Here is a 25696-nt window from a genome sequence, read left to right as displayed (position 1 = left end):
AAATGAAGCAGAAGTAGATGTTTTTCTGGAACTCCCTAGCTTTCTCCATGATCTAGCGTATGTTGGCAATTTGATCTCTAGTTCCTCTCCCTCTTTGAAATCCTGCCTGTACATCTGGTAGTTCTTGATCCACATACTGCTGGAGCCTAGCTTGTAGGATTTTGAGCATAACTTTGCTAGCATGTGAAATGAGTGCAATGATGCAGTAGTTTGAACATTCTTTGGCATTGCCCTTCTTTGGGATCAGAATGTAAACTGACCTTTTCCAATCCTGTGGCCACTGCTGAGTTTTCAAAATTTGCTGGCATATTGAGTGTAGCACTTTTACTGCATCGTCTTTTAGGATTTTGAATAGCTCAGCTGGAATACTGTCGCCTCCACTAGCTTTATTGTTGCTCAGACTTCCTAAGGCCCATTTGACTTCACATTCCAGGATGTCTGGCTCGAGGTCAGTGCCACCCCATCGTGGTTATCAGGGACGTTAAGCTCTTTCTTGTATAGTTCTTCTGTGTAATCTTGCCACCTCTTCTTACTCTCTTCTGCCTCTGTTAGGTCCCTGCCATTTTGGTCCTTTATCATGCCCATCTTTGCATGAAATGTTCCCTTCATATCTCCAATTTTCTTGAAGAGATTTCTGGTCCTTCCTATTCTATTGTTTTCTTCTATTTCTTTGCACTGTTCATTTAAGAAGGCATTCTTATCTCTTCTAGCTGTTCTCCGGAATTCTGCATTCAGTTGTTTGTATCTTTCTCTTTCTGCCTTGCCTTTTGCTTCCCTTCTTTCCTCAGCTATTTGTAAAGCTTCCTCAGACAGCCATTTTGCTTTCTTGCATTTCTTTTTCTTTGGGATGGTTTTAGTTGCTGCCTCTTGTACAATGTGGCGAACCTCCGTCCATAGTTTTTCAGGCACTCTGTCTATCAGATCTAATTCCTTAAATCTACTTGTCACCTCTACTGCATATTCATCAGGGATATGATTTAGGTCATACCTGAGTGGCCTAGTGCTTTTCCCTACTTTCTTCAACTTAAGCCTAAATTTTGCAACTAGAAGCTCATGATCTGAGCCACAGTCAGCTCCTGTTCTAGTTTTTACTGACTGTATAGAGCTTCTCCATCTTTGGCTGCAGAGCACATAGTCAATCTGATTTCTGTGTTGACCGTCTGGTGATGTCCATGTGTAGAGTCATCTCTTGGGTTGTTGGAAAAGAGTGTTTGCTATGACCATCGTATTCTCTTGACAAAATTCTACCAGCCTGTGCCCTGCTTCATTTTGTACTCCAAGGCCAAACTTGCCTGTTATTCCGGTTATCTTTTGGCTTCCTACTTTGCATTCCAATCCCCCATGATGATAAGGACATCATTTTTTGGAGTTAATTCTAGAAGGTGTTGTAGGCCTTCATAGAGCTGGTCAACTTCAGTTTCTTCAGAACCAGTGGTTGTGGCATAGACTTGGACTATTGTGATGTTGAATGGTTTGCCTTGGATTCGAACTGAGATCATTCTGTCATTTCGGAGATTGTATCCCAGTACTGCTTTTCCTACTCTTTTATTGACTATGAAGGCTACTCCATTTCTTCTGAGGGATTCTTGCCCACAGTATATACCTGATGGTCATCTGAATTAAATTCACCCATTCCTGTCCATTTTAGTTCACTGATTCCTAAGATGTCGATGTTCAGTCTTGACATCTCTTGTTTGACCACATCCAGCTTGCCTTGATTCATGGATCTTACATTCCAGGTTCCTGTGGAGTATAGATCTTTACAGCATCAGACTCTTCTTTCACCACCAGATACATCAGCAACTGAGTGTCCTTTCAGCTTTGACCCAGTCGCTTTATTCTTTCTGGCGCTACTAGTACTAGCCCTCTGATCATCCCCAGTAGCATATTGGACACCTTCCGACCTGAGGGGCTCATCTTCCGGCGTCATATCTTTTTGCCTTTTGGTACTGTCCATGGGGTTTTCATGGCAAAGATACTGGAGTGGGTTGCCATTTCCTTCTCCAGTGGATCACATTTTGTCAGCGCTCTCTGCTGTGACCTGTCCGTCTTAGGTGACCCTGCATGGCTTAGGTCATAGCTTCATTGAGCTACACAAGCCCCTTCGCCACGACCACAGCACTAATTACTGCTGATCTTTGGAGCAAGCTTTTTTTTTTTTTTTTTTTACATAGGTGTAAACTACATAAAACTAAATCTTTTTATTCTTGTGCAAACAGGAATATGTGACTCGGCAAAATGGCAAAGTATTTTGTACAATCTGTATGATCTATTAGTTAATGAGATAAATCTCATTGGCAGCAGAGGAAAGTATTCTTCAGGCTCACGTGGTACTGCTGTAAAAGACAATCTGGTTGAGTTGATGGCTGATATTTGTCATCAGGTAAGCTCTTAAGTTTTCACGTGCTGGTTTGGGTGAATGTAAATGAATCCTTTTCCATATGGTTGTGGGGTTTCAATATAAAGAAATCCTCATGGGCCTTACAGGATCCTGCTTTTCCTTTTCCCTCCCCTCCTTCCTCTTGTGGGCCTACACAGATGCCCTGTTATTAGTTATTTTATTTCTGTACCTGTCAGTAGCCAAAGCTCTCTGGCCAGTTCACAACAATTTCTAAAATACGAAGTACTGTTAAAATACAGGTATATGTATAATAAAAGCAATACAAAATCCAATAGACTCGGGGGTATGATAAGCTAATGTACATTTGCAGATGAAGCTTGGAACTACAGTGATTCATTATTAGTCCATTCTTAATGCATCTTTAAATGTAAGTATTTTATAGTATTATATGCCTGTTTAGCTCATTTTGATTTCATGTTTGTTAAGGTCTTTGCTGAGGAAACCAAAGTCCTAGAGATAACTCAGTCCTATACGGTTACACAGAGAGACTCTGGAAATGGAGAAGGACCTTCTAAACGTAGGAGAATTGAATTGGGTTGGGAAGTGATTTGGGACAACCTGCAAAAATCACAGAATAACTTCGATGTCATACCTTGGTAAACCAAAATAAAAGTTCATATGTGCCTATTCTAGTTGTCATTGAAAAGTGGAATTTTTACAAAGTTTTACTGATCCTTTATATTTTCCTTTCCCAAGGCTTCAGATCACAACCAGGTTATTATCGAAATACCCCATGAGTCTTTCTCACAGTGATCTACCCCTGTTACTCAGTATACTTTACCAGCTACTCCCTCAGCAGCGTCAGGGAGAAAGGATGCCTTATGTGTTAAGATGTCTTAAAGAGGTTGCTTTGTGTCAAAGCCAGAAAAAAGATCTGAATTCAACACAGAAATCAGAGCTTCAGAGAACTTGGTCAAAAATTTGGTCTGTTGTTGGTCGTAGCCTAAGCCTTCAGCAAACTGAAGTAGAAAGCTTTGCATTACTTGGAGTCTTAATTCAAGGAAACTTAATAAAATTAGAGAAGGATGTTTGGAAGATATTTTCAGGATCTGCATGCAAGCCTTCAAGGTAACATGGAACCCTTTTTAATCCTTTTTGTATCTTTTACTGTATTGTTGTTTTTAATATATAATATATTATGTTTTTTATTATGTTTTATTGTGTTTTTATCTTGTGTTGTGAGTCACCCTGAGGTGCTGTGGCACAAATGGGTGGCATACAAATGTTTTAAATAAATAAATAAATCACCAACGGTTAATTCCACATTAATAGACATGGCATATTACACTGTGTACAAATCCAAGAAGTTAAATGGTGTAAAAATTTAGTTACTGGCTAGACTAGAAATGTAATAAATCAATATTTTTGATACTGGTTTTTATGAGGGAATTTGTATCTTAACAACAAGACTATTTACATTTTAAAAAGCTTAATCACATGTTATCTTTTATCTTTTTCCTAAAATCTCTCATATTTTATACAGTTAAAACATTATATTAAAGTATCATTATTTTTATTTCTCTCCCATAATACTAAAATTTGAGCTCATCCCATGAAGTTTGACTGATGGGAGATTCAGGACAGATAAAGTATTTCTTCACTCAGCACTTAGTTAAATGATAGAATTCACTGCCTCAGGAAACAGTGATGGCCACTAATTTGGATGTCTTTAAAAGGGGATTGGACAGATTCATTGAGGAAGGAGGCTATCATTGGCAACTAGCCTCGCTGGGTATGTGGTACTTCAGTTATCAGAGGTGATCTGCCTGTGTGCACCCAGTGCTGAGGAGCTTGGGCAGGTGAAACTTTTGTACCCATCCTGTTTCAGGAATCCTGTGGGCAGCTGGTTTGCCACTGTATGAACAGGGTGCTGGACTGAATGGACCATTGGTCTGATACAAAGCTTTTCTTATATTTTTATAGTCACATTTTCCCTTCACACATCACATTAGATTTAATTATTGTTAGATTAGATTGCAATTATATTCTCTCATAAACTTATTTTCTAAACCCATTTCAAACCCTGACCAAGATACCAATTCTGGTTAAGAAAGTCATGATCAAGGTTATTGATTATAGGTTATTCCTTTTCAAGGTTGGGGCCATTGGATGAAGGTTAGATGGAGTTTGTGCTACAGAGGAGAATATGTGGTAGATTCCTTGAGATTCTCCTGATCTCTTAACCATGATTAAGAGATTAAGGGTATTGGGTCTATGTGGGAGCTGTTGCGTTCATATGATAAACTTGTACATATCCTATTTTGTAGATCTGCAGCACAGTGCTTAGCATTAACAATGATAACTTTGGAAGTGCCAGAATCTTTGAAAATTGAGACAGCACAGAATAATTGGGAAGGAAGTACAGCTTGTACGTTAAAAGAAACCATTATGAAGTGGCTTCTGTCTTGCCATGTGGAGGATGATATAGGTGATGGTGTGGAGCTGCCTCCTATTTTGTGCAGGTAATAAATAGAGAAATAAAGCAACCCAGGCAATTTGCTTTTCACCAGAAGAAAAAAAAAAACTTGCAATATTGTTAGAGTTCATTTTGACCAGATTGGTTTTGTCTCTTGCCCAAAACCTCTGGATAAACAGGCTACAGGTTCAACTTTCAATGAAATACATATATGTTGATAGTTTTTAAAATTATTTAACTGACTGTAATTAAAATTCAACTTGCTTGTTTAATGTTTTGTGTCTAGATTTTAGCAAAGTGTTAAATAAATATAATTTTTGTAATTCTGATTGTGTGGTCCATGCTGTATGTATATATAATGTTTTATGAAAATGGAGAACAATTTTGTAGATTTTATTCCTGGGAAAATTTCTTCCTACTTGCAACTTCTAATGGTCAAAACACTAGGTGTTCTCCATGTATATAATGACCTAATTTGTATTGTCGTAACTGACTGTGGGTTATTTAAGCTAGGGTGCAACCTTTGAATTTTCAGGATGCAACTGCGGCTTTTCATGTTGTCCACACCCAGAGTGTGTGGTTTGTATGAGAGTTAAACAACCATTCACATAACCCTAAAACAAGCCACAAGATGCAAAAGTTTGTTTAACTCTGGCATAGCCCACCCTTGCTAGCTTTGGATGACCCAAAAAGCCATTTCATGTGTGGAATATTGAAAATGACTGTTTGCCTAAACTTTGTTTTAATTTTTTCAGTGACTTTCCTAAACTAGAGTTGCAGAAAATCCTCGTAAGTCTGACTATGAAAAATTGTAGTGCAGCAATGAATTTTTTCCACAATGTTTCAGAATGGTATGTTTTTAAAAAATCAACAAAACTATTGTTAGAACTGTAATGTTATTAGAGTTGATTGCATTTTGAAGTATAATCCCACAAATCTGAGTAGAGTTCTTTTTCATTTACTATGGCTTACATATATCAAGCTCTGTTCATAAAGGCTTGGAAAAGCAGTCACACGCATGCATCAGGGTCCAAAAATGAATCACTTCCACACAGCAAGGTATTTTGGATTTCTAATACTTGATTAGCTTTTCAGGCTACATAGCAAATAACTTAGGAAACTGAGGACCTTTGTTTCAACTTCTTGGTCGTAGCCATTTTTTTGCTGGATTAACAATCTTTTTTTGACCAGTGTGTCAAAAAAACAGAAGCAATCTGTTTATGAAAACAGGCATTGCTGTCACACCATAGTAATAGACTGTTGCAGATAGCTGGGGGCAGGATTTCTGGCACTTATTTCAGAACTAATATCTATATGACTAATGTATATATTTCCAGCCCTTTATGAAAAATTGGATAAGGCTGTGCAGTAACTGCCATGACTATGGAGTCTTGCCTTCCTGCACTGAATCAGATCTGTGCTGATCTTAAATCTAGTGGAAAATGGGAAAGAGTTTGTAATTAAGTAGAGGTTCAGTAGAGGGATAGAGATGTTAAGTTTTATGGAGGCAGTACTGCAGTTCCTCTCTGTGCACATTGAACATGTGGTAGCTGCTCCTCTATGTAAATATAATTATAATAAACAATCAGGATTCAAGCTTTGTTTCTTCTATGTTTTGCTATTAAATTATATCAGCATTGCTTCAGATATCAGTAATAATCTTTTTCTTTATTTTATTAAGTAAGCAACATGCACAAGACAAAGAAGAAACCAGTCTTTCAGAAATTGAAGCATTTTATGCACAGACAACTTTTGATGAAACTGATATTTTTACAAACACAACTGACGATATATCTCAAAACAAGCCACCTGGTTCCAGACTAGTTGTTAATCAGAAACTAAAAGAAGGCTTAGAACATGATCTCTTTGTAATGGCTGAACAACTTCTTGGTAGCTTTTCCGCTGAGGTGAGTTGGAATGGAAGATTAAGTTAAATGTTCCTTGCTTGTGATTGTAAAGTTTCTCAAAGCACATCCACCACATGGATTTTTGTGAACACTCTTTGCCATTTTATCACATTTTTAATAAAATAGACAAAACATGGTATAATATTAGATTACTGTGCATTCCTTTCTGAAGTATGTTTTATAGGATATTCCAATTCATGTATACTTCGGGAAGAGGTGATAATGCAGTAATACTTTGATGGGGACTGCATATATCCCTATTAAAAAAAGGAATGCCTAATTAGTCAGAAACCCTTTTAAAAAAGGGTTTGATGACACTTTTCCACTTCCTGAGCACCTAGAAACTTGGGAGAGAGTGGAAAAGATAGAGGACACTTGAGAACACAAAAACAAAATTAGAGGCTCTTACTGGGAATTGGGTGATCTACCCCATTTCATGAGCCAAGATCTCTTTGTGGCTCTAGTTCCCACTTGACAGCTCACTATTTAACTGATGTCAAATAAAGCAACAAATTCAGCTATTTGTAGCTTTGCTTTGTCAATTTCCATGTTAGGTGCCTCCTGTACTTTGACAGGAGATACATTCGAGGTCATTAAGACTGTGGTTTAAGAATGCACATTTGAGATAACTGGGATTGCAAACATCTGGCAGTTCTTTTTTAAAATTTGAACAAATCTCTGGTGCACAAAAAGTGCTGTCACAGGCAACTCATACTACATAACTTTTTCAGGATCGTGGTTGTTTTGCATTAACACTGCCTTTATATTCAGTATTTTCATATAGCCTGTGGGTGAATCCTGATACAATTCCTGAGTACAGAATGCATGCAGCAGTATAAACTTATAGAATTACACATTGGTATAAATTCTGCCTCTTTTGTTTAAAGAAATAACATTTGAACTTTTGTGATCAGAATGAAATAGACACCACAATATTTTGGCAATGCTGGTAAAGATTGTGTTAAATTCAGTGTTTCAATAAATGTGTATTTTAACATTTTATGACTCATAAGCTCATCAAGATTTGAGAGGCTTTCAAGTTTTTTACACTTAGCACAAGTCTAGAATAATGCATTGCAAAAATAGGTGCCATGTTTGCCAGCTGGATTTAAATAACCTATAATTCTTGGAATTGTTCTGAAGGAAATGAATAAATAACCAAGAAAGTGTAATTGAATACACAGCTTATGGTGTGTTTGTGTATTTGTTTTATTTTAAGACTACAGCTACAGAATTCACAATACGATGCATCAGTCTCATAACTGGTGTTCTTGGTTGCTATTGCTATGCTGGCCTGTTGACAGAAGAAGCAGCATGTAAATCACAACTTTTTCATAAAGCTAAGGTGGGGCTTTCTGTTTTGTTTTGTTTAGAAATATGCAAAGTTAGTGATTCTGAAACGAGTAAGCCTTGTCCTGGAAGTGGGGACATATCTCAAGTGCTCATGAGAGCTAGGAGAAAAATCTAAAAGTTGTGGCTACCCTTCTCTAGGCATATTCACAAACATTCCAGGAATGCAGGATCCTCCCACACAAAGCTTACAGGATGTAAAGTTCCTGATTTTTTCCACTCCAGCAATGGGATGGTTGATAGTAGGAAAGGAAGAGAGAGATTATAATGATTGGGAATTTGACTACAAATATCAGACACTGAATATGGATGGAGTAAAGAATTTGTAAAGTGGATCAGCATATGGTCAGTTCATGACTTGTGGGCTCACAGCAGGTTGTACTGGGTACTGTTTTGAATGTACTTTTGTAAGCCATCTTGAAGTCCATTTTTTGGCTGGGAGATTAATAAAATACAATTTTTAAAATTGTGCAAACCCAACCAGCATGGATAATTTGAGGGTTAAACAACCCTTGCATAAGCCTCCTATGAACCATGACTGGGTTTGCACAATCTGGTGAGCCAGCCCCCCACATCACACACACATACATGCATGCATGGAAACGCAGTTGTCCCAGTTGGGTGCTACATGTTCAGAATAATACTCAGCATGCACAGTATCTAACTGGATGTTGAAGAAAATTCATGATAATCCCAGTGTATTGTACAAATTGGCTCATTATAGCCTTTGCAAGAAGATGCTGCATCCATTATTTTGTGAAGTATTACCTACATCATAAAATTTTAGAGGAGGAGTTTGAAATTAAACAGTAGCCAGCAAAAGAGTGTATTGAGCCTCTCAAAGGAAGCACAAAATAGGGGGTTAAATACTAATTTTGAGTAAATTCTAGCAAAAGGTAGACCTGAACAGTTGTGGGACAACTTTAATTCACATTCATAAGAGTATGGATGGAATGCAACAACGATATTATGTGGCTGAGACTGTTCTTTAATACTTCTGAATTTTTCTTTCTATAGTCTCTTATTCATTATGTAGGAGAAACTATTTCTCAGTCCAAAAACAAGCTAAATGAAGAGTCTAGGATCATTTCATTGAGGACTTTAATAGTACAGTGTGCTAGTTGCTTATGTAACTGTACCCAGGTAAGAAATTCATTCTTTTTTCTTTCTATTCTCCAACCAAGTGAAGTTGAATAGCTGCACCTATTTGAAAACAGCATACCTCTCCAAGTTGTTTTTTCTTCATAATTCGGTGTACACAGTTTCTGCAGTATGCCTTATGCTAATGGTTTTTGCAGTGACTAAATTTACTTGGGTCAAAAGTGTTTAGGTACATCCCAAAAGTGTTTGGTTGCTTAGTTAAACCAATAAAGTCTCATTGAGTTCAGTGGAAGTTGACCAGTTTAACTGTACAAGATTGTAGTTTTTCAAAATAAAAGCTTGGTACTGAAATTAGTTTCAGTTTTTAAAGTAATCATTCAAAGATATTATGGCATATATGGTGGAATTTCAAGTTTTGTTTCTTGAAATCCTTGCCATCTTTATCCATTTTTATTCTTACTTGGTACTTTTGCACTTTATTTGGAAGATGGCAAACTTTTCTTTAGGAAAATGAACTATTTAGAAATTATTGAAACCTAATAGAATCACTATCAGCATGGTCAGCCTGTTAACAACATTGACCTGGTTTGCATGTAGCATCAAATCATGGGTTAATTAATAGGTTAACAATGTGTTGTTTAATCCATGATTAATTCATGTACCACATTTGCAGGGTCACCATCCAGGCCAACTTATTAACTAATCTGAACAAATGTGGCATAGCTTACTGGGGAGTGTATAAAAACCGTTCAATAGCCTATGGGTTATTGTGGGCTACCTGAGGGTTGTTTAGCCATCCAACAAACCATGTTGTATGAATTTATAGAATACAACAAGCAGTAACTGGGCAGTTTTGAAGTCAGTTGTTTCTGTCACACTTTGCCAGCCACATTTAAAAAGGTACTGTGATCAACAAAGGTCATGCAAGTCAGTTCAAAGTGTTTGGGTTCAATTGTCACAGAGTAGAGAAAATACACATTTTCCTTGCTAATCTAGTAGTGGCTTTTTGAGATGAATGGGAAAGCCTGTTGTAGCATGGCTGAAGATTACACTTGGTGGTTTTGATTCTCTGTCCTATTTCATAGTGTAAGATAAATAGATTCTGTAAGATATGCTTTGATTAGGATTATTTTGTTATTTTACAGTGTTTAAATCTAATTGTTGTATTATTTTGATCATTTTTTTTCTTTTAATGTAATTCTCATGATTGAAAGTTGCCTTGACTATCATTTTCTTGGTAGAAGAGCAGGATACAAATCAATCCAGTAATACATTGCTTTGTATTGTTTTGACAGAACAGCCCAAGAAAAAGCCAGTCTGGAATTTTTTTGCACTTGTTAACATCACAGCTGATGAATAATCTTGCAGATACTTGCAAACATCTGGTAAGTAGGGCAGAATGTTACTTTGTTTCATAGACTGTATATGTTACACCTTTATTGTCCAGAACAGATATTGCCCTTAAAAGACAATTAGGACATGTTAGGTTTGGCTTTTTCTGTACTGATTAAGAGTGAAGTATATGATCAAACTAAATAGTACTAGTGCATTGTAATTCCACCTGCTTCCATATATGCTTTTTCTTAAATGAGTTTTAATATATCATACTTCACCCTTCCTTTCCCTGCTGTTCCTCTAGTTTTCTTAGTTGTCTCCCTTCTAATTCCTCTACATTATCTGTGCAAACTTTGTAGATACAGAGGGGACCATGCCACTACTATTTCACTCCTATCCTACATTGATTAGACACCACATGATTGCCTGTCTCTTCCAGGTTCCTTCCACCTTAAAGAGTCAGTAACTGCATCAGTGTTGTGTGAGTGTTGTGTGAGATGAGTGTTGTGTGAGATGGCAGCACCTTTGTGCTCAGTTCTTTCTTTGAAACTGCATGTGAAAGAAGTAATATGTACTAGGCATGTGTGAGGAATCCCATTTAGTGATGGGAATCCATTGATTTCCCTGGGCTTGGCTGCCTGGACTCTGGTCTGCTTTGTGGCAGCCCTGAGCTGAGTTCCTGGGGAGGGCTGAGTCCCTGAGCCCCACACACTACAAAAGCAGTGTATGTCTTCCTTCTGTGCTTGATACTGTCACCACCAGCTGCACTGGGTAGGGAAGAAGTTGGTATCCAGGAATGGTGCCCTGGTGTGCCAGCTTGCAGCACCTCCTTCCACATCCTGCAGTTGTTCTTTGGGTGGCTACACCTTATGTAGAAGGTTGCCATTTGCACAGCTGTGGCTCCACGAATGCTCAGACTTCCTTTTGACGCAGCTTGCTTTGCAGGACCAGACTGAACACAAAAGGGACTCTGCAGATGCTAGAGGGACAGATTCCACAACGGTTTCTCCCCGTCCTAATATGTATGATTAGTGGAATTTGCCCCTGATGTTTCCCTGGGACAATTGTTACTTGTCCTTGGAAAGTAGTAGAGTAATAAATCACAACCTCAGTAACAGCTGTAATGATGAAAAATTCTTCCCTTAGTACTATAAAACTGTTAAATTACAAATAATGTCATCAAATATACACAATCCAGGATTTATTTAAGTGTGGGTTATTTCTTTTAATCTTCCTGAAAATCTTTTCCATGACAATAAGACATTTCTGCTCACAGCCAGTTAAGGATACAAAATAATGTTAAATTTGCTTTGTTCCTGCTACAAGGAAAAAGAAGGGACCTTCTCAGGAAAGGTCCCAGTTTTAGAGAAACCAACATCTGAAAGAAGCTGCCAGTTTGAAATATTAGTGATCTTCCACAAGCATTTGAGGTCACCTTTGTTGAAGCCAGCAGTGATGCCTTCCTAGTTTGTTCATAAGCTGCTGGTGGTTTTAGGTACTGATAGGAACATCAAATTGAATTTTGAGAAGTCTTTTTATTGTATGAAAAGACAATTTACTGTATGAAACATTGGATGAAAGAATTTTAATAACTTCTGTTAGATGCTATTTACTGGGAAGGCAAATGAAGTGGGAGAGATTAGTTTCATGGAAGATGATCCTGAAGAGAGTAAAATGGAAGAAGAAAATCCAAAGGTCTTAGATCTGTTTGATGATCATTCTGCTGAAGCTGCTGATGTCAGTGAGAGTGGAGAGCTGCAGACCTTGACAGGTATGTTTGATTCTCCTCTAGGAATAATTCTGTGGCAGTTGAATGGTTTTAGAAAAAGGGGGAAGGGTGGTGGTTGGTACCATTTGAGTACTTAAAACCAACTTCTATTAGAAATGCCTCAGGCTTAAATGATGAAGATATTATAGTTTAAACCCAATTTCTGAGTGAAAGCAACTTATAAAAGTTTTTAAATGTGGCTATTTAAAGAGAGAGAGAAACCCAACTTTTCAAATTATAAAAACACATTTCTATATTAGGGTATTCATAACATACCATTGTAATGTTAGGTGAACCCAGCACATGAGGCAGCACTTAATTAGAGCAGAAATTCTTGCATCTTTGTCAAAGGCACACAGTTTATGGTATTGCTGACATTAAGCACCAGGTTTCTTGGCCTTTCCAAGCTTGTAGCTCTATATGTTGATCATTCATATGATCTTTCTCCTACACCAATATTCTTGTTATAGTGGTTGTCGTAATCCTGCTTTAGAATTGCTCTCTGTGGAGCAGCCTGAGTACACTATTCTATTGTTATGTGACTTGTGCTACTCCAAATACTTGGATATGTCTACTAGGGTGCTGCACTTGATTTTGGCTTTATGGTATATATCCATCGTGTGTTTAAAATTTCTTCTGTTGTGGGTTTTTTTTTTTTTGAAACACAACACTTTTATTTTCAGGTGCTACAAGCCCATTAGCAGAAGAACATCTGACTAAACAGGGCTTTCTTCTCCTCGATATTTTAAAATTCTTGTGTATTGCTGTAACAGCAGCACCAGGGCAATCTGTTTGCTTTAGAATATCAGAAATTCGAAGGAAACTCCTAATGTTAATAACTGGAAATGCATTTGATTATATTAAACCATTACATCTGCATCTGGTGAGTATGATAATGGAAAACTGCTCTGATTATGTTTTTGTATCTAAATGTTTCAGTGCACCATGTTAAATGGTCTTTATTTTGGGTTCATTACTGTAGCAAAGAGCATGACTGATCATGGAATTTTGAAGATTGAAAAGCCTGTAGACGTTTTAGAAATCATTGCGCAGTATTTTATTTTAGTCACTGGGTAATTACTTTCAGTACACAAAACAGGTGGTCAGAGTCTGCTGAACAATAAGCCTTGCTCCCATGTGTTAACACAGAAAATAATAAATAAAACACGTATATACAAGTGTGCTGCTGAATATACTGTATATGGAATGTATGTACTTTTTATAATTATAAATAAAGAAGCATTAAAATAATTTGTGCTTTGTTCTAGTATTTAGTCTTGCTGAAGGAGCTCCCAGCTGTGGAAAATTCCTTGCCTGAAGATGATGTTGTCTCACTTCTCAAGCCTCTTTCGTAAGAAAATAATCCTATTTAATGAAAGAAGTGCCTTTTATATTACTTTACAGATACATTTTCTCAAACTTTCTGCTTTTTGTTATAGGGATATATGCTCCTTTTATCGTCGTGATCAAGAAGTTTGTTCAGCAATTCTGCACAATCTGCTTCCTATGGTAAATGCCTTGGGCACTATCAGAACGACCACTGAAGATTTAAGTGAAGCGCAGGGTCAATTTTTAACAGTTGTTGGAGCATTTTGGTATGTTCAGCATGTTTTCTACTATAATTAATTTCAGGATCATAAATTCGTCAGCTACAGTGCAATCCTAACCCTTGAACATCTGTCGGGGCTGTCTCTTGGAAGGGGAACATCCATTCTAGCTGTTCTCAGTTTGACTGCAAAAGCTCCACATTTGTAAAACTACTATTAGTAGCTGTCCTATTTGGAGTAGGCCTTGAAAGAGAACATACTCCATTCTTTTAAAGGTCCCAGGATCGACCTCTCAGGTTTGTTAACCTGGAGATGGCACAGCTAATCTTAGTTTCATTAGGGGGAAATACTCAGAAATAAAGGGCTGCATGAGCGAGAAGCCTGGTAAAGCTAGCTTTAGATGTGTCAGAGGATCTGTCTCCTTACACCCAAGTGTACCTGGAAGTGGTCTCCCTTTTAGCAATTGTTACTGCATTTTGAAGCAAAGTTGTAAAGTAATAGTAATGAAAGTGGAAAAATGGTGTGCACTGGCTTTTCTTGAGTACTGTTTTCTAGTAGGTTTTTATCTTTTGTTGCCTTGATAATTCAAATGTAGAAATTGCAGCAAAAATATGTGATATGATGAGGATGCAGTGACATGAATAATATAATGGACATAGACCCTATTGATTTTAGCCAAGTTTAGTTCCAGGCATTTAGGCTGCTGTCTTCAAAATGTGATTGTATCTGGCTGTAGGTAAATATGCTTAGCTGCAATGCGCCTAAGCATATTTACTTAGAAATAAGTCCCATTACATTCTGTGATGCTTGCATTGAGTATATTTAGGATTGCATCTTAAGTCCCATTGAAACTGTCACAAGCATTTTATTTAATACGACTCGAGCTACAGTTCCATAGGCACGGATATGTGAGAGTAAGTTCCTATGAATATTACAAAAACTTAACATACCGATGAACAGATTATGGAATGTGCTCCCTGGGGAGGTGCGCCTGGTGCTGAGTTTATATTCTTTTCAGTGCCAGGTCAAAACCTTTTCATTTAATCACTATTTTAAAAATTAATATTTTAATTGTGTCGAATAGTCGCTTTGATTTTGACTTTTATGTAATTTTTTATTGAATTATGTTTTTATGCATGTGATTTTCTTGTTATTGTGTTATTGTATTTCAATTTTATGGATTGTGAACCATCCCGAGATGCCAAGGCATAAGGGATGGCATACAAAAGTTTTAAATAAATAAATAAACAAATTGCTCTCACTTCTTCCCTCCCTCCCTCCCTCCCTCCTATATTGCATTTAGCTACATGAATTGCAAGCATACCTTTATACCTCTTTAATGTCTATATATTACAAGCTAACTATTTTTGTAGCATAGAAAGAAATAATTACATATTTTTAAAATTCTAGGAGCAAGCCACAAAAATTTGATTTTGTCCCATTATAGCTTAGTATTAAATTCTTCTTTTCCAGGCAGTTAGCAAATGGAGGGAAATGCACAGCTCCTGTAAGAATAGCCTTAGTAAAATGTATGGAAGCCTTACTTCAGGTAAGTTAAGTGTTAGAAGAACTTAATAAAAATATTTTTCTTTGACTTTTCCAACTCACATAAAAATAAAATGCCATTTTTGTTTTTCCCAGGTTGATCCTCATTCCAAATGGGCTGTGCTTAATGTTAAACAGAAAAATGTACCTGTGAGTGATGCTTTTCCCCACTTCCTTGCAGATAGCAACTTTCAAGTATGCATGGTTGCAGCCAAGTCAATAACCAGGTATATAGCTGCTGTAGATTTAAGTGAATTGACTGCTTTCTAAAGATAACCATAAAATAACCTTTGAAAATTGTTTCACACTTTTTAATCACTTTACAAAAGAATACATCGGTATAAGTAAATAAACAAGGCACCCATTCAAAAAATACATGTTTCTTCTTGTAAATAATTTGTAATTGGGGAAGTTGCATAAGTCTTAGGACAGGCCTGGATCTCTAGCAGTTCTTCAGCATGGTAACATCTCCTCTCTTACTAGGGGAGAAGGAGAATTAGGTATTGCTAATAAAATGCTAAGTTCAGAAGTGTATGAAGTGCCTTGAAAAAGGATGAGTAAGATAGGCATGGAAAAAGCTAGATTGTTTTGCAAGAATCTTAAGGGAGGGGTGTGTGTCTGAGGAAGTGAGGTGCTTTGTTTTTATCTCTGGGTCTGCAAACTGACCCTTTTGGGAATAAAATTCAAAGAGATACTTTTTTCATCCAATATGTTATTCATAATGCCAGCTGAATCTTCCTGGACATAGGCAAATGCTATTCAAAGATATCTTGGAGTTGTGGGGACAGCTCAGAATAAGAACAAAACACGTGTATCTTTGTTTTATGAAAAAGTGTGTAAACTATTTTAAATTCTTTTTCTCTGTGTTTAACCATAAGTTTGTTTCAAGATGTGAAAATTAGAGATTCTACTGGGTTGCTGAAAGCTCTGCCTTTGAAACTCCAGCAAAGGGCTTTTGAAAATTTATACCTCAAAGTTCAAGAAGGAATGAGTACACAGGTAAAACTGTCGCTAAGTAACATAAAGACTTCCAGTGCAACAAATTTTCCTGTAACAAATTTCTCTTTGGGCTATTGGGCTGTATAAAAATGTGACAGACAGACAGACACTGTTGTTTTGAATTAGGCCAATGAAGTCTGCTTTCTTTGGTATTGTTCAAATTGCACTATGCCCAAAACTTAATTAGATTTGCACTTCATTCTTAATTTGTCTGCCAAGAATGAATGATTTGAATGAATGATTTGTCTTCATTCTTAATTTGTCTGCCAAGTAGTTGCTATAAATAATAATTTCTCCAAAGATTTATTCACTTCTCAGCTAAACAAGATGTTTAATGACTTGGATGAAATTATTGTATAGGAGCAACAGGTTGGAGGTGCTGTTACTAGGATAGAGCTATCCTAATGCTAGGCTTTTTATTTGAAGTCTAATTTGTATTTTTCATTTTGAATTTATTGTAGGAAAGTTCTCTTGTATTTTACTTTCTTATGTAAAACTCCCTTTTTCTAAGGGTGATTAATTTCAATAGGTAAGGTACTTGATTTTCTTTGTCTTGACACAGTTCAATTCAATGAACTTTTATGAAATAAGGATCTTAAACATTTGCCTAAGAAAATGGCCCACATATCTCATTCAGTTGGTTTGTGTTGGCTTGGTATAGCAAAGCAGTCCAAATAGGTCCTAGTGTGACTTTTAAAGCGTGCTTGTCTTCAATCTGTGTTTTTGGGAAAAAAAAAACAATGGGAAGGTTTCGCAGGGAAAAACATTATTGCACTCTGTTGGAGTGTTCCATAAGTCTAGTGACTTTTTGGGAGAATGGGTGCAGAGGGGCAAGAGGAACTGAAGGCAGTATCCAGTGTAGTTGGTTGGCTAGCAGGAATAACCAATTTTATTGTGGAAAGCTACCTGAAATTATTGCTTCCAAAATGGAAATGAAATAAGTCAGTGAAGCTCATGGAAGGGAGCTCTGCTGACTTGTCCTATTCTGGAAATTGTAGTTTGGCTTGTTTCCTGAGTTGCGCTGCGTTTCTGAGGTCACAGCAGTTCAGTCATGCCAGACAGTAATAATTCTTATCCAACAATTGTGTATCATTTCTGAAGTGTGAGGTAACTACCGGCCTCTGCATATGTATGTGTATTATGAAATGTTAACACTCTAGTTTGCTTTTCTGCCGAAACAGTGTCTGTGTCATGTCTCTTCTCCCTTGCACACAGCAATGGAAGTGTAGAATCTCTTTCACTTAAGGCTTTTAAAAGATTTAAGCAGCTTTTTAGATTGTTGATTATGATCCTATTTTAGGAAATTTGATCTCCATGCAGGAACTTGCAGTAGGCTATAAAAGGAATTTCTCTCAAGAGTATGGGTGCATTTTCACATCACCCCAACCTTCCCTGGCAATAAGTTGGTTGTTGCAAGGTGTTTCCAACAGATAATCAGGCTCACTGTAGGTTGTTGCTCCCTTCTTCCGCCTCACTCTGCCAACTAGTATCCCAGGGAACTCGCCCTGCCATAATGTTGCTCTTAATGTTTTACTATGTTTTCATGATACGTTTTATGTTCTGATTTTTTTCCCTAAATTTTCTTGGTTTGTTTTACAAAGATTCTGTAGAAATGCATTTTTGAAGTCTAATTCTATAATCCTGTGCCTAATCTTGAAGTCTAATTCTATAATCCTGTGTCTAATTTTGAAGCCTGATTCTATAAGTCCCACAGATCTTAGTGGAATATATACCTGGCTAGACACGTTATAAGATTGCACAGACAATTTCCGGGAAGAAACCTGGCAATGTAAACCTCTTCAGTAGTTTTTATATCTTTGTGTCAACATACTATTTTAACAAAATATAAATTGTTTGGATGGGTTCTACCATGTATGTAGATAAGGGAGATCACTTTTATTCTGTGTTCTTTGTTAATAAAGGCACATGGCACTGAAGGTGAAGAGAATCTTCCTGATGAAGAATATAATAGAAAGTCAGTTCTCCTCATGTTAATAACGATGGTTTTACGCTGCAGTCCTGTGTGTGAAAAGCAGGCATTATTTGCTGTCTTTCAGTGTGTAAAAAGGAATGGATTAGAACCTCAACTAGTAAGAAAGGTATGTACGATGGGAATTCATATAGCTGAAGAAAGCTCTGTGCTTTAAAAACTCTTACATATTTTTAATAATGTCATGCATAACATATAGCAGGGGTGGCCAGACATGCTCAGTGGAAGAGCCACATATGGTAGATGTCAGATGTTTGAGAGCCTCAGGCGGCAGTGGCAACAGGTGGTGAGTGGCAAGTGGGTGCCTGTGGCAGTTAGCAGCAAGCCAGAGCATAAGATCAAAGACTCCTATGCGGCTCTCAAGCTTTAGTTTGGCCATCCCAGTCATAAAGTTTACATCAGGCCATTTAATTTGCTCATTATCTCTGTTTATGTGATGTCACATCCCGTTATGTGATGTTAGGGTATGAGTTCAAGTCAGACTAGCGGGACTTCTATGAGCACCTTACTGGGCTGACATTTAGTTTATAAACAGTGTAGTGTTGTGCTATAAATAGGACAGTACTGGTAATACCTGTTTTGTTAACTGCTCTTCATTTTGAAATGCAGGTATTAGAAAGAATTTCTGACACGTGTGGATATACAAGTGTGGAAGATTTCATGAATACCCACTTGGACTATCTTATTTTAGAGTGGCTGAACTGCAGCTACAGTCTTTCTGTATTTCCATATATGTTACTAAATTATTCTACTTTGGAAGAGTTCTACAGGTATGGTCTTAATTATGTTTGTGTAGTTTTTTCCCATCTAAACTGTAAAGGATTATTATCTTATGTACCAAGTAGCCAATTTTATGTTTTATCATGCGGCATATTTTGAAAGTAGAGTTTTACTAAATCTAGTGTTTTACTACATCTAAATTACTCTGAAATCTTTTCAGAGAAGTAAAGAGCCAATGGGGGAATTAGTGGTGGGTGTCACAGCAACCCTTTTTGCAAAGCTACACAGGGTGAGTTGTTTATAAAACAACCCACAGTGAATCCAACAAACAATTGGATTCATTGTGGGTGGTCCTCATGTGGGTAAACCAAGGAAAACCATGGCAGAACCCATCTAGTCCACAGTGATGGCAAACATTTTTGATCTTTCTGTGGCTTTTCTCCTATTTTCCCCATTTTACTTCTCATTTTGAGATCTCTTTGTGCATTCTCCAGTTTGACAGCAAGTACCAACCCCTTCAGAAGCACCCAAACAGTAGTTCTGAAAATCTGTTATTAATCCCTTTTATTAATTGCACAGCTGTACAGATTTGGAGGTGATGCTTGTTTGTTTTCCTAGTCAGGTTTTTGTGGGTCTGAAATGGGATGCCTCCTCCAGACATTGTCCTGGGGTGCAGCAGGCAACTGCCAAGGGCACTGAGTTGGAGAAGCTGCCAAGAGCTTTATTCTTTACTCTGATTTCTCTTGACAATTGTCAGAAGGTGAATTTTGTCACTTTGAAGGGACTGGCACTAGCTATCAGTTGGAGAATGTGAAAAACTGTTTTTGAGAAAAAGACAAAAAAGAGTAAAAGCAGGAAGGAAGCCACAATGACTCAAGGTTACGACAGGGCAGGAGCCAGTGGTGGTTTCCTGGGTAATGTTGGCACAAGCAGCAATGGAGTGGTTTGTAGCTGTTGCCAAGATGCTGACTTGCTGTTTCTCATCAACCATAATGAGGACAATTGCCTGTGCTTGGATGTCATGCCAACCCATTGTGGGTGAAAGAACCTCTGGAACAAGCTATGAATTGTCAGGGTGCCTTCCTGCCCAGGAACAAGCCCTGCTGAGGGAAGTGGTCTGAATTTGCATGACATGACAACCCACCATGTCACCCATGATGCGTGCTTGTATCATATGAACTTGGATAATGTTTTGAAATCTATTTTAGGTTTCTAATGTAAGATTTTGCCATAAGTAACTGGCTAGTATCATATTAACAGGTTATTACAGGTTTTTTTCCGAAAAGAATTGCTATAAGAATGCAGTTACTATCAGTGATGTTGCTGCTATAACTGAAATTTCCCAACCATTCTGTCATAACTCAAGTAAATTTTTTATTGTAGATCCTGTTACAAAGTTTTGATTCCACAACTGATAGTTCAAGATCAGTTTGAAGAGGTGAAGTCTGTTGCTAACAAGATTGAAATAGAGGAACGGCAGCTTCTCACACATTGCTTTCCTAAAATCCTTGTTCATATTCTGCCTTACTTTGCCTACCAAAACCATGAAGATGATGAAGTAGCACAAAAGAGAGATCTATCTTCTAAAATCTATGATACACTGAAAAATGAAAACTACTTAGGAAAACCGGTATTTTTTCCACTTTATTTCCTTGTCATGTAGCTTATGTATTAGATCTTCAAATTAAATGGGAAGCTTTTGAATGAGAGGATTTAAAAATCAAAGCTATGTTGGAATCGATTGGTGACTCAATTTTATGTTGATTCTTTTAGGCAGGAGTAGGTAATTCCTTTCCTCATTAGGCAGGAGTAGGTAATTCTTCCTTTCCAAAAGTAATAGAAAGTACTATGTGTAGTAGTAACTACACTAACTAATTTGAAAATCATTTTGTAATATAATGCAATATAGACCATTTTCTTTGTGTAAACTAATGCACAACAGAAATGCTTTCAGTATATGAGTGAATTCTGTGTGAATATATTCTTCCACATCCTGTCAAATTGGACCATTGTCTGTATTACTTATCAAGGCCAGTGCTATACTACCCTCTGCTCTGGGTGTTACTTCATTGTGACTTTCAGCTGCCCCCTTAATTGCAGATCTTAGGCTACAGAGGACCCATGCTTGTCCATATTTTGAAGTCCTCATCAGACCTTGAGGTTTGGCAGAATGGTACTTGGAGTTAATTATAGTTCCACTCCAGGTCCATGGCTCTGTGACAAGCTGGTTCAAGTGTTAGTGAATTCTCACAGACTGGATGTATCATCTTAAGGTAGACTTTGACGCTGCTGTACAAAGCTATAATCTCTGTGCCTGCCAAGGGCATCTCATAAGCTCTGGCAGATTAATAATGACCTTGTTTATTCTGCCCTTTTGCTTCTTGGAAAAGCTGTCATATTGTGGAAGAAGGCATTTCTTTCCCCATTAGCTGGTCTTCTAACCAGTGCCTTGCAAATGTATTGAACTACAATTCTTATTCCCAGCCAGCATGGCCAATACTTAACTATAGCTGGATGAGATTGTTTTGGCACTGGGACAGTGTCTTCCCTTTCCTGATAGAAGACAATGGATTTAGTCTTGAATATATTATTGAGCAATTCTGCACTGATTATGATTGTTACATGTGTGAACCTCAGTTGTTGGAGCACCTGATATAAAGGTGAAATGGATTCTTCAAAAACCAGTTCAGTATCAGTTTTCTTGTGAATGAACTCACCAGGATCTGGCAGGGAATGCATTGACATTCTTGTCATCTTAAGATGGTTAGTGTCCCAGTTTATAAATATAACCTGCAAGTCCAGAGACCTCCTCCAAATGTTTCCATATACAGTGGTACCTTGGCTCATGAACTTAATCTGTTCCAGGACCCTGGTCGTGATCCAAATTGGTAGTGAGCCAAGTCAAATTTCCCCATAAGGGTCAATATAAATAAGGTTAATCCGTTCTGCAGCTATTTTTTTGCTCACAAAAATTTGAAGCAAAGTGACAAAGAACAACAAAGATCATGGCCACCCCCCCCCCCGAGATCATGCGGGGGGTTGGGAGATTGCAGGTGCACGGGGGGGAGGCGGGCGCACTCGGGAAGGGAACATGGGCGTAATCGGGGCCATCCCCCCCCAGCACAACCGCAGTTGCGCCCGTGCAGAAAAGGCGGGCACGCTTGCAATCATCACCCGATGCAGAGTTCACGACCTACAGCAAAATTTTTATGAAATTTCTGTTCATGACCCAATTTGGTTGTGAGCTGAGGCGTTCGTGAGCCAAGGTACCATTGTATTCTTTTTTAGAGTTATTTCACATTGTCCAAACTAGAGCTGCTGCTTTTTTGTCTAGAGGTTGAGGAGGCAGTCCTGTATTACTTCTCTAAAATGCTGCTAATCTGGGATAGAAGAGAGTTTGCTGACAGAATAAATCAGCGTTAATTGTTGTTACATGCTGTCAAGTTGTTTCTGACTTATGGCAATCCTAAGCATGGATGTCCTCCAGAATGTCCTCTCCTTCACAGCCTGCTCAGCTCCTCTAAATTTGACGCTGTGGCTTCCTTTATGGAGTTAATTCATTTCATTTGTTTTCACCCTCCTCTTTTGTGTTTGGTTTTCCCAAGTCTTTTCCAGTGACTCTTGCCTTCTTAAGAAACACAAAATATGGCAGCTTCAGTGTTGTCATTTTTACTTCCATATACCAGAGTACTCAGGGCTATATTTCTCTGTTTTTCCAGGAAGGGAATCCCTCTATCTCTTTGGTCTTCACTATCTTAAAGTTTATCCAGGTTGATCTGGAGTGAGATGCTAAGTCTAGATACTATTCCGTCATTAACCAAAAGGATTCTTCTAGATGTCTATCCTTATGTCAAGTGTTTTATCAGTGGCCACCCTGTTTGCTTCCCCTGTTGTACATGGGTTCCAACATAGTCCTACAAACTTTAACCAAGATTCCTTTAATCTTTGACAGAGATTTGTATTTAGTTTATTTATCAAGGTAGCCTGCAGAATACCAAAGCTGACTGCTTTGTCTACACAGCCAGGCTTTTAAATGTCCATTAGGATAGGTCTGTTCTATCTGCCATTCTTTTATTCCATAAATGAATCATTTCAGCAGAAAGCAAAAGTTGATCATGTTATCTTCTATCCCTAAATATCAGATGGTCAAAATATGGTGCTACCTTAATGCTGGGGGAACCCTTAAATTGAATTTAAATACTAGAAGAAAACTTGTGTGGCAATCATCTTCCTTGCTTGTCACATACACAGTTAAAGGAAGGCATTTAATTCATCTTAGCTAGAGGGCTCAAGCTGTATATTGCAGAAGAGTGCACAGCTTCCAACAGACCACTTTCTGGAAGGATTCTCATTAATTGTCTTAGAAAATATGCCGTTTTCTAGGTTACTGTCAAGAGCTATTCTAAAGATGCTTTCAGGGTGTATATCTAGTCTTCTTTGTGGTCTCTGTGCAACACACATAAGGACTCTATGCCTGCATGGAGCCTTTTGTCTGGAAGACTCTCTAGCGAAAAGTTTAAATTGGGGAGGAGCCCCTCCCTTTCCTGCTCCAGTTCCCATCCATTCCCTCATTTCTTTTTCAACCAATTCAGCTGATGCTGCCTTTGGTAGAAGTGTATTTCAGATTGTGCAAGACCCTATTCTGTCATGCCAATGTGCTTGATTATTGAAGTTTTACAAGTAGAGAGAACTGAGAATTGCTTTCTCTGCTAGTTCTTCTAGTTTTGGCAGACAACTGTCTATTACCTAATCTGAAGGGGGAGTTTCCTTTTGTCCCTACTAGTTAAGTGACACTGCTCCCATTTTGATTTAGGGATACTTATTTTGCTCAGATTGGTTATTGCTCTAGGGAAGAAGTGGGAAGTACCTTTAGACTTTTTACAAAGAGCCTTCTCTTCCCGAATGTCATAGAGTCCACCCTTTGAAGAATTCTCAGGTAATGGAAGTCTTGACTTTCTGAGCTGAGTGCTTTTTGATGTAATATCATTGTGGAGACTGATCAGTTGTATATAACTAGCCTTTATTGTGTTTTATACTTATGAAAAAACTTAAGCTCTGTATTGTTTTTACAGCTGATAGACAATTTATTTCATGCTAATTTGCCAGAGATTGTGGTGGAGATGTTGATGACCTTATTTGAGCCAGTACATAGAGAAGCAGGAGAAGATGCTGACCTAACAAGATTTGCAGGGTACAGGTCGCCATTTTAAGTTGTGTTTATTTCTTGTTTTGAGTTTGCATGACTTTGAAACCCACCTGGTAAATATGCTACGCAACATGGGTTGTTCATGGAACCCCTCTTGACAGAACCTCTCTTGTCTCCTTTCATTGCTCCAATTGCAACCCCATTTGTGTTCAATGTGGCTGCCATCCCCCTCCTTTTTTGGAGATGGTTTTTCATGATCTTTGGAGTGACAGTCCCTCCAAAGTTCCAAAGTGGCATATGGAATGACCATCTCTGTTGCACCACTTTTTCAGGTGGTAGTAACAGTTAAAGTATGTCTATCAAGTCTACAACCACTTGGAAAAGTGACACAGTAGTAATAGCTTAGGAAACAGGCGAAATCTATTAATGTTATGAATCTACATACTATAATAGATGAAGAGGGATTGTACGATGGTTTGTGGTCTACTCATATATAATGTAAACTAGAAGTCAGACTTTTATTTCCTGGTACAAGTGGTCATTCTATAAAAACAGGGCAAAAATATATGTTCCTTACAGTAGGTGGACACAAATAGGCAACTGTCATATTTCCCAGTGTGCACACATACATGCAAATACGCGCACATGTGATGTAGACCTTAGAGTAAGTCTGTACCTTTGAACCCAATAATACCCAGATTAGAACAGTACTGTTGAAAACTCTTATCAATGGATTAAAAATATCAATTCACTAAGTTACTTATTCTAATATGTGTTGATTTGTTTCCCTCAACTGTTAAGAGAACCAATCTTGGTTACAACCTAATATCATCTATTGTCACTTTGATTTATCTGTTCTTATAGGATTTTCATTTGCGGGGTCATCAGGGATTTGAAAGTCTTGCAATCTTTTCATTTATTTCAGAGATTCAGATCCTGCTCCGAATCCACCTCATTTTCCATCATATGTGATCAAAGCAACATTGGATTACATTAGCAGCTGCCATAAAACCAAGTCAAAAGGTCTTGTAGGAATTCTTTCAAAGAACCCTGTAAGTTATTATTAGTTTTGTGACTGAGACATGGGATGGTTCTCTCAGGAAGCAGCGTGAGACCCTAACCTCAGCAGATAACTGCTCTCTTCATCCACAGCAGGCCACCTACTGCTACTACCACCAGCTGCAGATGGATACGGTTGCTTTCTGGAGTGCCTGCAAGGCCCAGTGCCTCAGAGCAGGGTGTTGGTCAGCTGCTGTGTGGAGAGCCCTGCCATCATTACACCAAATACCGTAGCAAGAAAGTGGCTGGGGTGGCTTTCTGGAGTGCATACTAGAAGCAGTGGCTTGCCCTGAGCATCCCTCAGAGCAAAGCATTGAGCAGCTGCTCAAGAGAGCTCTATTGACTCCTTTCCATCAGGAACGCACCTGACATAGATCTCCAGATTATCCACTAGGTTTAGTGCTTCACTGTG

The 25696-nt window shown here is 37.9% G+C and overlaps 1 protein-coding gene across 4 annotated transcripts in view; it reads left to right on the top strand.

The window, feature by feature from the left end:
- The window catches only part of ATM (ATM serine/threonine kinase), a 76174-nt gene that overhangs the window by 9720 nt on the left and 40758 nt on the right, over window positions 1-25696 (top strand). For 2 of the 4 annotated variants that reach the window (XM_044441428.1, XM_044441426.1), the window contains exons 8-28: window positions 2220-2383; window positions 2828-2997; window positions 3098-3469; window positions 4669-4863; window positions 5573-5668; window positions 6499-6724; window positions 7944-8069; window positions 9092-9217; window positions 10471-10560; window positions 12113-12281; window positions 12962-13161; window positions 13547-13629; window positions 13718-13873; window positions 15299-15374; window positions 15467-15597; window positions 16249-16369; window positions 18292-18468; window positions 18969-19129; window positions 20463-20709; window positions 24152-24276; window positions 25151-25277. In XM_044441428.1, coding sequence (XP_044297363.1) covers window positions 2220-2383; window positions 2828-2997; window positions 3098-3469; window positions 4669-4863; window positions 5573-5668; window positions 6499-6724; window positions 7944-8069; window positions 9092-9217; window positions 10471-10560; window positions 12113-12281; window positions 12962-13161; window positions 13547-13629; window positions 13718-13873; window positions 15299-15374; window positions 15467-15597; window positions 16249-16369; window positions 18292-18468; window positions 18969-19129; window positions 20463-20709; window positions 24152-24276; window positions 25151-25277 — 3338 coding nt within the window. Of the gene's footprint in view, window positions 1-2219; window positions 2384-2827; window positions 2998-3097; window positions 3470-4668; window positions 4864-5572; window positions 5669-5799; window positions 5877-6498; window positions 6725-7943; window positions 8070-9091; window positions 9218-10470; window positions 10561-12112; window positions 12282-12961; window positions 13162-13546; window positions 13630-13717; window positions 13874-15298; window positions 15375-15466; window positions 15598-16248; window positions 16370-18291; window positions 18469-18968; window positions 19130-20462; window positions 20710-24151; window positions 24277-25150; window positions 25278-25696 lie in introns of those variants that run through there. The other 2 variants (XM_044441427.1, XM_044441429.1) reach the window with 2 other exon arrangements.

This window comes from Varanus komodoensis, unplaced genomic scaffold (assembly GCF_004798865.1).
Source record: "Varanus komodoensis strain SLA01 unplaced genomic scaffold, ASM479886v1 scaffold4, whole genome shotgun sequence".
Taxonomy (NCBI): Eukaryota; Metazoa; Chordata; class Lepidosauria; order Squamata; family Varanidae; genus Varanus; species Varanus komodoensis.
The sequence above is the reverse complement of the archived record's forward strand: the minus strand, read 5'-3'. Positions and strand labels throughout refer to the sequence as shown.